General features: G+C 62.2%; 1 protein-coding gene across 1 annotated transcript in view; it reads left to right on the forward strand.

Moving 5' to 3' along the window:
* The window catches only part of PRR12 (proline rich 12), a 32,864-nt gene extending 22,265 nt beyond the window's left edge, over positions 1 to 10,599 (forward strand). The window contains 7 exon segments of the mRNA XM_069883089.1: positions 1,852 to 1,985; positions 4,441 to 4,826; positions 7,780 to 7,905; positions 7,990 to 8,087; positions 9,031 to 9,088; positions 9,091 to 9,158; positions 10,471 to 10,599. Coding sequence (XP_069739190.1) covers positions 1,852 to 1,985; positions 4,441 to 4,826; positions 7,780 to 7,905; positions 7,990 to 8,087; positions 9,031 to 9,088; positions 9,091 to 9,158; positions 10,471 to 10,599 — 999 coding nt within the window.
* The last annotated feature ends 1,436 nt before the right edge of the window (positions 10,600 to 12,035 follow it).

The raw sequence follows: 12,035 nt of genomic DNA on the forward strand, positions 1-12,035 counted from the left end.
CCCCTCAGAAAAGAGGGAACCCCCTAAAAAGAGGGGACGCCTCTGAAAAAGAGGAAACCCACTAAAGTAAAAGGGGACCCCCCCCCGAAAAGAGGGGAGCCCCCCCAAAAAAGAGGGAACCCCTCAAAAAAGAGGGAACCCCTCAACTGAAAAAAGGGACACCCCCAAAAAAGGGGGACCCCCTAAAAAGAGGGGACGCCCCTCAAAAAGGGGGAACCCCCCCAAAAAGAGGGACCCACTCCCCTGAAAAAAGGGACCCCCTAAAAAAGGGGGGACCCCCTAAAAAAAAGGGGACACCCCTCAAAAAGAGGGAACCCTCCAAAAAAGGGGGGACCCCCCCCAAAAAGAGGGAGCCCCCCAAAAGAGGGAACCCCCCAAAAAGAGCAAACCCACCTCCCTGGGGTCCCTGAGGGGGTTTTGGGGTGTCCCCCCCTCAGTTCCTGGGGTAATTTTGGGGGGTCCCTAGGGCTATCCAGGGGGGTTTGGGGGGGTTCTTGAAGGTCTTTTGGGGGGTTTGGGGGGCTTCTTGGAGTTTTTGGGGGGGTTGGGGGGGTTCTTGGGTTTTTTTGGGGGGTTCTTGGGTTTTTTGGGGGGTTTGGGGGGTTTTTGGGGGGTTTGGGGGGTTCTTGGTTTTTTTGGGGGGGTTTGGGGGGTTCTTTGTGGTTTTTGGGGGGTTCTTGGGGTTTTTTGGGGGTTTGGGGGGGTTCTTGTGGGTTTTTTTGGTGGTTTGGGGGGGTTCTTGAAGGTTTTTTGGGGGGTTGGGGGGTTCTTGGAGTTTTTTTGGGGTTTGGGGGGGTTCTTGGAGTTTTTGGGGGGGTTCTTGTGGGTTTTTTTGGGGGGTTCTTGGGTTTTTTGGGGGTTTGGGGGGGTTCTTGGGGGGTTCTTGAGGGTTTCTTGAGTTTGGGGGGGTTCTTGTGGGTTTTTTGGGGGGGTTCTTGGTTGTTTGGGGGTGTTCTCTGGGTTTTTGGGGGGTTCTTGGGTTTTTTGGGGGTTTGGGGGGGTTCTTGTGGGTTTTTTGGGGGGGTTTGGGGGGTTCTTGAGGGTTTTTTAAGTTGGGGGGGTTCTCGTGGTTTTTTTTGGGGGGGTTCTTGGTTTTTGGGGGGGTTTGGGGGGTTCTTGGGGGGTTCTTGAGGGTTTTTTTGAGTTTGGGGGGGTTCTCATGGGTTTTTTGGGGGGGTTCTTGTTTTTTGGGGGATTTGGGGGGGTTCTTGTGGGGTTTTTGGGGGGTTCTTGGGGGGTTCTTGAGGGTTTCTTGAGTTTGGGGGGGTTCTTGTGGGTTTTTTGGGGGGGTTCTTGGTTTTTTGGGGGGTTTGGGGGGGTTCTTGAGGGTTATTTTGAGTTTGGGGGGGTTCTCATGGGTTTTTGGGGGGTTTGGGGGGGTTCTTGTGGGTTTTTTGGGGGGGGTTGGGGGGTTCTTGAGGGTTTTTTGAGTTTGGGGGGGTTCTTGTGGGTTTTTTGGGGGGGTTCTTGGTTTTTTGGGGGTTTGGGAGTGTTCTTGTGGGGTTTTTGCGGGGTTCTTGGGGGGTTTTTGGGGGGTTCTTGGGTTTTTTTTGAGTTTGGGGGGGTTCTCATGGGTTTTTTGGGGGGCTTCTTGGGGTTTTTTGAGTTTTGGGGGGTTCTTGTGGTTTTTTGGGGGGGTTTGGGGGGGTCTTGTTGGTTTTTTTGGGGTTTCGGTGGGTTCTTCAGAGCCTTTTTTGGATTTGGGGTTGTCCCTGGGTGGTTTTTTTTCAGGTTTGGGGGGGTTCTTAGGGGTTTTTTTGGATTTGGGGGGGTCCAGGAGGGGGTTGGGTGTCCCTGTGGGGTTTTGGGGACCCCCCTGACCCCCGCTTTTCCTCCACCCCCCCCTCCCAGTACCTGGGTTACTTCGGGGACGCCAAGAACCGGTACCAGCGCCTCTACGTGAAGTTCCTGGAGAACGTCAACAAGAAGGATTACGTGAGGGTTTGCTCCCGCAAGCCCTGGCACCGGCCCCTCGCCAGCGTCAGGTGGGGACACGGGGACAGCGGGGGGCATCAGGGACCTTGGGGACATCAGGGACCCTGGGGACATCAGGGACCTTGGGGACACTGAAGGCACCGGGGAGATCAGAGACATCAGGGACCTTGGGGACATTGAAGATATCGGGGGAGATCAGAGATATCGGGGACCTTGGGGACATCAGGGACCTTGGGGACATTGAAGGCCTTGGGGACATTGAAGATATCGGTGAAGATCAGAGATATGAGGGACCTTGGGGACATCAGGGACCTTGGGGACATTGAAGGCATCAGGGAGATCAGAGACATCAAGAACCTTGGGGACATTGAAGATATCGGGGGAGATCAGAGATATGAGGGACCTTGGGGACATCAGGGACCTTGGGGACGTCAGGGGAGATCAGGGACGTTGGGGACATCAGGGATGTTGGAGACATCGAAGACATTGGGGACATCGGGGACATCAGGGACATGGGGGACATCAGGGACCTTGGGAACATTGAAGACATCGGGGAGATCAGAGACATCAGGGACATGGGGAACATCAGGAATGTTGGGGACATCAGGGACATTGGGGACATCGGGGGACATCAGGGACGTTGGGGACATCAGGGACCTTGGGGACATTGAAGGCACCGGGGAGACTAGAGACATCAGGGGCCTTGGGGACATCAGGGACGTTGGGGACATTGAGGGCACCGGGGAGATCAGAGACATCAGGGACATGGGGGATATCAGGGACCTTGGGGACATTGAAGGCCTTGGGGACATTGAAGGCACCGGGGAGACCAGGGATATCAGGGATCTTGGGGACATTGAAGGCACCAGGGAGATCAGAGACGTCAGGGACCTTGGGGACATCAGGGGCCTTGGGGACATTGAAGATATCGGGGGAGATCAGAGGTATCAGGGACATTGGGGACATCAGGGACCTTGGGGACATTGAAGGCCTTGGGGACATTGAAGGCACTGGGGAGACCAGGGACATCAGGGACCTTGGGGACATTGAAGGCACCAGGGAGATCAGAGACGTCAGGGACCTTGGGGACATCAGGGGCCTTGGGGACATTGAAGATATCGGGGGAGATCAGAGGTATCAGGGACATTGGGGACATCAGGGACCTTGGGGACATTGAAGGCCTTGGGGACATTGAAGGCACTGGGGAGACCAGGGACATCAGGGACCTTGGGGACATTGAAGGCACCAGGGAGATCAGAGACGTCAGGGACCTTGGGGACATTGAAGGCACTGGGGAGACCAGGGACATTGGGGACATCAGGGACCCTGGGGACATTGAAGGCCTTGGGGACATTGAAGGCACCAGGGAGACCAAAGACATCAGGGACCTTGGGGACATTGAAGGCACCGGGGAGATCAGAGACGTCAGGGACCTTGGGGACATCAGGGACCTTGGGGACATTGAAGGCACCGGGGAGATCAGAGACGTCAGGGACCTTGGGGACATCAGGGACCTTGGGGACATTGAAGGCCTTGGGGACATTGAAGGCACCGGGGAGACCAGGGACATCAGGGATCTTGGGGACATTGAAGGCACCAGGGAGATCAGAGACGTCAGGGACCTTGGGGACATCAGGGACCTTGGGGACATTGAAGGCCTTGGGGACATTGAAGGCACCAGGGAGATCAGAGACATCAGGGACGTTGGGGACATTGAAGACATTGGGGCCGTCAAGGACATTAGGGACATCAAGGGAGATTAGAGACACTGGGGACATTGGGGACACCAAGTACGTTGGAGACATCAAGGACCTTGGGGACATCAGGGACCTTGGGGACATCAAGGATGTTGGGGACATCATCAAGGATGTTGGGGACATCGAAGACATTGGGGACATTTGGGAGCTTTGGGGAGAGGGTCCCCATGTCCCCTATGGCTTTGGGGGGGGGGGTCCCCATGTCCCCTATGGCTTTGGGGGGGTCCCCATGTCCCCTATGGCCTTTAGGGGGGGTGTCCCTATGTCCCCTATGGCTTTGGGGGGGGGGTCCCCATGTCCCCTATGGCTTTGGGGGGGGTCCCCATGTCCCCTATGGACTGTGGAGGCGGGGTCCCCATGTCCCCTATGGCTTTTGGGGGGGGTCCCCATGTACCCTATGGCTTTGGGGGGGGGTTTCCCCATGTCCCCTATGGCCTTTGGGGGGGTCCCCATGTCCCCTATGGCTTTGGGGGGGGGTTCCCCATGTCCCCTATGGCTTTGGGGGGTCCCCTATGGCTTTTGGGGGGGGTTCCCCATTGTCCCTAATCTGAAGGGAAGGAGTTGGGGGTCCTGGGGGGGGGGGGGCAGGATGGTTTTGGGGTGTCGGGGGGGGGGGGGGGCTTTATCCAAGGGGTTTTTGGGGGTCCTGGGAGGGGTGGCTTTATCCAATGGGGTTTTGGGGCTCTTGGGGGGGTCCCCACCCCCTCTTGACCCCCCCCCCCAATTTCTCTCCCCCCCCCCCCTCCAGGAGGCAGAGCCAACCCAAAGCCAGCGCCCCCAAACCCTCGGCCCCCCCAAAGGCGGAGAAGCTCGACCCCCACCCCGAGAAACCCCCTCGCCCCGAAAAGCCCCCCCGGCCGGAGAAACCCCCCAAACCCGAGAAACCCCCCAAACCCGAGCGCGGCGACCCCCCCCCCTCCGCCCCCGCTGCCCCCCCCCGCCGCCCCCGCCCCCCCCCCCACCCCGCGCCGGCCGCGGGGCCCCCCCCCCGCCTGCCCCCCGGCCCCCCCAAACCCAAACCCAAGCCCCCCAAGGTCAAGGCCGAGCCCCCCCCCAAAAAGAGGAAAAAATGGCTCAAGGAGGCGGCCACCACGTCCGAGTCCGAGTCCAGCCCCGACCCCCACAGCGATGATGGTGGGTTTGGGGGGGCTGGGGGGCACCCCAACATTTTGGGGGGGGGCGGGGGGCTTATTGGGAGCTCCTATGGGGGTGGGAGGGGGGCTGGGGGGGGCTATGAGGGAGATTGGGGGGGCTATGGGGGGATTGAGGGGGTTTGGGGGGGGCACCCCAACTTTGGGGGGGCTCCTATGGGGGTGGAAGGGGGATTGTGGGGGCTAGGGGGGAGATTGGGGGGGCTAGGGGGGGATTTGGGGGGTCAGAGGGGTGCAAGGGGGGATTTGGGGGGCTCCTTTGGGGGGTGGGAGGGGGATTGGGGGGGCTATGAGGGAGATTTGGGGGGGCTATAGGGGGATTTAGGGGGTTTGGGGGGGCACCCCAACTTTGGGGGGGGCTCCTATGGGGGTGGGAGGGGGGTTGGGGGGGCTATGGGGGGGATTTGGGGGGTCAGGAGGTGCAAGTGGGGATTGGGGGGGGCGGGGCGTCTCTTACTGGGACCGGGGTGCCTCTTACTGGGACTGGGGTGTCTCTTACTGGGACTGGGGTGTCTCTTACTGGGACCGGGGTGTCTCTTACTGGGTCTGGGGTGTCTCTTACTGGGACCGGGGTGTCTCTTACTGGGACTGGGGTGTCTCTTACTGGGACTGGGGCGTCTCTTACTGGGACCGGGGTGTGTTTTGCTGGGACTGGGGTGTCTCTTACTGGGACTGGGGCGTCTCTTACTGGGACTGGGGTGTGTTTTGCTGGGACTGGGGTGTCTCTTACTGGGACTGGGGTGTCTCTTACTGGGACCGGGGTGTCTCTTACTGGGACTGGGGTGTCTCTTACTGGGACCGGGGCGTCTCTTACTGGGACTGGGGTGTCTCTTACTGGGACCGGGGTGTCTCTTACTGGGTCTGGGGCGTCTCTTACTGGGACCGGGGTGTCTCTTACTGGGACCGGGGTGTCTCTTACTGGGACTGGGGTGTCTCTTACTGGGACTGGGGCGTCTCTTACTCTGGGTGTCTCTTACTGGGACCGGGGTGTCTCTTACTGGGACTGGGGTGTCTCTTACTGGGACTGGGCGTCTCTTACTGGGACCGGGTGTCTCTTACTGGGACCGGGGTGTCTCTTACTGGACTGGGGTGTCTCTTACTGGTCCGGGGTGTCTCTTACTGGGACTGGGGTGTCTCTTACTGGTCCGGGTGTCTCTTACTGGGACCGGGGTGCCTCTTACTGGGACTGGGGTGTCTCTTACTGGGACTGGGGTGTCTCTTACTGGGACTGGGGTGCCTCTTACTGGTCCGGGGTGTCTCTTACTGGGACCGGGGTGCCTCTTACTGGGACTGGGGCGTCTCTTACTGGTCCAGGGTGTCTCTTACTGGGACTGGGGTGCCTCTTACTGGGACTGGGGTGTCTCTTACTGGGACTGGGGTGTCTCTTACTGGGACTGGGTGCCTCTTACTGGTCCGGGGTGTCTCTTACTGGGACCGGGGTGCCTCTTACTGGGACTGGGGCGTCTCTTACTGGTCCGGGGTGTCTCTTACTGGGACTGGGGTGCCTCTTACTGGGACTGGGGTGTCTCTTACTGGTCCGGGGTGCCTCTTACTGGGACTGGGGCGTCTCTTACTGGGACCGGGGTGTCTCTTACTGGGACTGGGGTGTCTCTTACTGGGACTGGGGTGTCTCTTACTGGTCCGGGGTGTCTCTTACTGGGACCGGGGTGTCTCTTACTGGGACTGGGGTGTCTCTTACTGGGACCGGGGTGTCTCTTACTGGTCTGGGGGTGTCTCTTACTGGGACTGGGGTGTCTCTTACTGGGACCGGGGTGTCTCTTACTGGTCTGGGGTGTCTCTTACTGGGTCTGGGTGTCTCTTACTGGGACTGGGGTGTCTCTTACTGGGTCTGGGGTGTCTCTTACTGGGACTGGGGTGTCTCTTACTGGGTCTGGGGCGTCTCTTACTGGGACCGGGGCGTCTCTTACTGGGTCTGGGGCGTCTCTTACTGGGACTGGGGTGTCTCTTACTGGGACCGGGGCGTCTCTTACTGGGTCTGGGGCGTCTCTTACTGGGTCTGGGGCGTCTCTTACTGGGTCTGGGGCGTCTCTTACTGGGACTGGGGTGTCTCTTACTGGGACTGGGGTGCCTCTTACTGGGACTGGGGTGTCTCTTACTGGGACTGGGGCGTCTCTTACTGGGACTGGGGTGTCTCTTACTGGGACTGGGGCGTCTCTTACTGGGACTGGGGTGTCTCTTACTGGGACCGGGGTGTCTCTTACTGGGACCGGGGTGTCTCTTACTGGACCGGGGTGTCTCTTACTGGGACTGGGGCGTCTCTTACTGGGTCTGGGGCGTCTCTTACTGGGACTGGGGTGTCTCTTACTGGGACCGGGGTGCCTCTTACTGGGACCGGGGTGTCTCTTACTGGGACCGGGTGTCTCTTACTGGGACCGGGGCGTCTCTTACTGGGTCTGGGGCGTCTCTTACTGGGACCGGGGTGCCTCTTACTGGGACCGGGGCGCCTCTTACTGGGACCGGGGGCGTCTCTTACTGGGACCAGGGTGTCTCTTACTGGGACTGGGGCGTCTCTTACTGGGACCGGGGCGTCTCTTACTGGGACTGGGGCGTCTCTTACTGGGACTGGGGTGTGTTTTGCTGGGACTGGGGTGTCTCTTACTGGGACTGGGGTGTCTCTTACTGGGACTGGGGTGTGTTTTGCTGGGACTGGGGTGTCTCTTACTGGTCCGAGGTGTCTCTTACTGGGACTGGGGTGTGTTTTACTGGTCCGAGGCGTCTCTTACTGGTCCAGGGTGTCTCTTACTGGTCCGGGGTGTGTTTTACTGGGACCAGGGTGTGTTTTACTGGTCCGGGGTGTGTTTTACTGGTCCGGGGTGTATTTTCCTGGTCCGGAGTGTGTTTTCCCGGTGCGGGGGTGCCTTGTAGGGGGGGTTCCTCGGCCCCTACCCCCCGCTTAGGGGTCTCTGCCCCCCCAGACCGAGCCCCCCTGGGCCGGGGGCTGAACACGCGGGCCATGCGGGAGATGTACCGCAGCTACGTGGAGATGCTGGTCAGCACGGCCCTCGACCCCGACATGATCCAGGCCCTCGAGGACACCAACGGTGAGACCCCGCACCCGCCCCGGACCCCCCAACTGAGCCTCCAACCCCCCCTTTAACTCTGTGACCCCCCCCCCCCACCCCAAGATGAGCTCTACCTGCCCCCCATGCGCAAGATCGACGGCATCCTCAACGACCACAAGAAGAAGGTTCTCAAGAGGGTGACGCTCAACCCGTCCTTGCAGGTGGGACTGGGGGGGCCTTGGGGGGCTGGGGGGGGGTCTGAGGGGGATTCTATGGGGCTGGGGGTGGTTCTGTGGGGCTGGGGGGCTCCTGAGGGGGATTCTATGGGGCTGGGGGTGGTTCTGTGGGGCTGGGGGGGCTCCTGAGGGGGATTCTATGGGGCTGGGGGTGGTTCTATGGGGCTGGGGGGCTCCTGAGGGGGATTCTATGGGCTGGGGGTGGTTCTGTGGGGCTGGGGGGGCTCCTGAGGGGGATTCTATGGGGCTAGAGGTGGTTCTATGGGGCTGGGGGGGCTCCTGAGGGGGATTCTATGGGGCTGGGGTGGTTCTGGGGGGCTGGGGGGGCTCCTGAGGGGGATTCTATGGGCTGGGGGTGGTTCTGGGGGGCTGGGGGGGCTCCTGAGGGTGGTTCCAGGGGGCTGGAGAGGATCTGTGGGGCTGGGGGGGGGGCTGAGGGGTTCTTAGGGGGGTCCCCAATTCTCCTGGGGTGCCAGGACCCCCTTCCCCACTGTTCCCACCTCCCCCCACCCCAATACCCCAATATCCCATTCTGGGGGGGATCCCAGGGTGTTGCCTCCCCCCAAATGCTGTGCCCCCCCCCCAATACTGTCTGTCCCCCCCCAATACTGTCCCCCCCCCCCCCAGGAGGGTCCCCAACCCCCCAGGCTGACGGGACCCCCTCTCATTATCCCCAAAGGAGGGGTCCCCAGTGCCTGAGGGTCCTGGGACCCCCCCCAATGCTGTGTCCCCCACCCCAAAACTGCGTTCCCCCCCCCCCCAAATACTGTTTCCCCCCCCCAGATGCTGTTCCACCCCCCCAGGCCAATCCAGCAGGGTCCCCAACCCCCTAGACTGATGGGACCCCTTCTCATTGTCCCCAAAGGGGGGGTCCCCGGTGCCTGAGGGTGCCCCCCCCCCTATAATCGCTGCCCCCCCCCCCCCCCAGGAGGCGCTGCACACGTTCCCCCAGCTGCACGCGGAGCCGGGGGAGTCGCTGGTGAAGCTTCGCCCGGGGGGGAGCCCTATAACCGCAAAACCCTCAGCAAAGTCAAGAGGAGCGTCAGCAAACCCCAGGTAAAGCTGGGGGGGGGCGCTGGGGGGTCTTGGGGGTCCTGGGGGGGATCTAAGGGGGCTGGGGGGGGCTTATGAGGGGTCTTGGGGGTCCTAGGGGGGGATCTTGGGGGCCTGGTGGGGGTTCGGGGGTGGTCTTGGGGTTCTGGGGGGGATCTTAGGGGGCTGGGGGGGCTCATGAGGGTCCTGGAGGGGTCTTGGGGGGGTCCTGGGGGGGTCCTGGAGGGGATCTTAGGGGGCTGGGGGGGGTTATGAGGGTCGTGGAGAGGGATCTTAGGGGGCTGGGGGGGCTCATGAGGGTCCTGGAGGGGTCTTGGGGGTCCTTGGGGGGGATCTTAGGGGGCTGGGGGGGCTTATGAGGGTCCCGGAGGGGTCTTGGGGGAGTCCTGGGGGGGTCTTGGGGTTCTGGAGGGGATCTTAAGGCGCTGGGGGGTCTTATGAGGGTCCTGGAGGGGTCTTGGGGGTCCTTGGGGGGGAACTTAGGGGGCTGGGGGGGCTCATGAGGGTCCTGGAGGGGTCTTGGGGGGGATTTTAAGGGGCTGGGGGGGCTCATGAGGGTCCTGGAGGGGTCCTGGAGGGGTCTTGGGGGGGGTCTTGGGGGTCCTGGAGGGGATCTTAGGGGGCTGGGGGGGCTCATGAGGGTCCTGGAGGGGTCTTGGGGGGGTCCTGGGGGGGTCTTGGGGGTCCTGGAGGAGATCTTAGGGGGCTGGGGGGGGCTCATGAGGGTCCTGGAGGGGTCTTGGGGGTCCTGGGGGGATCTAAGGGGGCTGGGGGGGGCTTATGAGGGGTCTTGGGGGTCCTGGGGGGGGATCTTGGGGGCCTGGTGGGGGTTCTGGAGGGGTCTTGGGGGTTCTGGGGGGGATCTTAGGGGGCTGGGGGGGCTCATGAGGGTCCTGGAGGGGTCTTGGGCGGCTCCTGGGGGGGTCTTGGGGGTCCTGGGAGGGGGGTATAAGGGTCTGGGGAGGGGCTTTTGGGGAGTCTTGAGGGGCTTTTGGGGTCCTGGGGGGGATCTAAGGGTGTAGGGAGGGGCTTTTGGGAGTCTTGAGGGGCTTTTGGGGTCCTGGGGGGCCTTTGGGGGTCCGGGGGGGGATCTTAGGGGGCTGGGGGGGGTCTTTGAGCTCTAAACCTTGAGCAAAGCCAAGAGGAGTCGGATCTGGGGTGGGGGGGGTCCTGGGTCTCAGGAGGTTTTTTTTTTTGGGAGGGGGAGGTTTTTTTTTTGGGAGGGGGGTCCTGTTGGCCTCAGGCGTTTTGGGGGGTGTTCCTGGGGGGGGGTCTCTAAGCGGGTGCCCCCCCCCCCCCCCCCAAATCTTCGTAGGAGTTCAAGGTGGAGGTGGAGAAGTCGTTCCTGTACACCCTGTACCACTCCCTGCACCACTACAAGTATCACACCTTCCTGCGCTGCAAGGACGAGGTGACCCCCCCCGGGGACCCCAAAATCCCCTAAGGCCCCCCCCCAGATCCCCACACCCACCTAGACCCCCCCCCAAACCCACCCAGACCCCCCAAAACCCACTTGGACCCCCCTGGATCCCCAGACCCCACCAAGATGCCCAGAGACCCCAGCAAGACCCCCCCCCCAAAACCCCTCAGACACCCCTGGACCCCCCTAGACCTCCCTCAGACCCCCCCCCGGACCCCCCAAAATCCCCTAAGCCCCCCCCAGATCCCCCACACCCACCTAGACCCCCCCAAACCCACCCAGACCCCCCAAAACCCAGCTGGGACCCCCCTGGATCCCCAGACTCCACCAAGATGCCCAGAGACCCCAGCAAGACCCCCCTTCCAGACCCCCCCAAAACCTCTCAGACACCCCTAAACCCACCTAGACCTCCCTCAGACCCCCCCCCAAAACCACCCAGACCCCCCAAAACCCAGCTGGGACCCCCCTGGATTCCCAGACCCCACCAAGATGCCCAGAGACCCCAGCAAGACCCCCCTCCAGACGCCCCCCCAAAACCCCTCAGACACCCCTGGACCCCCCTAGACCTCCCTCAGACCCCCCCCTGGACCCCCCAAAATCCCCTAAGCCCCCCCCCAGATCCCCCAGACCCACCTAGACCCCCCCCAAACCCACCCAGACCCCCCAAAACCCAGCTGGGACCCCCCTGGATCCCCAGACTCCACCAAGATGCCCAGAGACCCCAGCAAGACCCCCCTCCAAACCCCCCCAAAACCTCTCAGACACCCCTGGACCCCCCTAGACCTCCCTCAGACACCCCCCAGACACCCCAAAATCCTCTAAGCCCCCCTCCAGATCCCCCAGACCCACCTAGACCCCCCCCAAACCCACCCAGACCCCCCAAAACCCACCTGGGACCCCCCTGGATCCCCAGACCCCACCAAGACGCCCAGAGACCCCAGCAAGACCCCCCTCCAGACCCCCCCCCAAAACCCCTCAGACACCCCTAAACCCACCTAGACCTCCCCCAGACCCCCCCCGGACCCCCCAAAATCCCCTAAGCCCCCCCCAGACCCCCCCAAACCCCCCTGGGACCCCACAACCCCCCCCAAACCCCTCCAGGACCCCCCAAGATTCCCCTCAAACCCCCCCCCAGACCCCTCCAAGATCCCTCTGGACCTCCCCAGGTCCCCCAAGACCCCCCCAGGACCCCCCCATGGCTACGACCCTCCTTGTCCCCACCCCCCATCCCTGGTGGCCCCTCAGCTCCTGTTGGTGGCCACCTCCATCTCCATGACCCTCCTTTTCTCCACACCCCATTCCTCTTGGCCATCCTCTTCTTCATGGTGGCCACCTCCATCTCCACAACCTTCTTCTCTCCACTCCCCATTCCTGGTGGCCCCTCAGCTCCTGTTGGTGGCCACCTCCATCTCCATGACCCTCCTTCTCTCCACACCCTGTTCCTCTTGGCCATCATCTTC

This window comes from Phaenicophaeus curvirostris, unplaced genomic scaffold (assembly GCF_032191515.1).
Source record: "Phaenicophaeus curvirostris isolate KB17595 unplaced genomic scaffold, BPBGC_Pcur_1.0 scaffold_558, whole genome shotgun sequence".
NCBI lineage: Eukaryota > Metazoa > Chordata > Aves > Cuculiformes > Cuculidae > Phaenicophaeus > Phaenicophaeus curvirostris.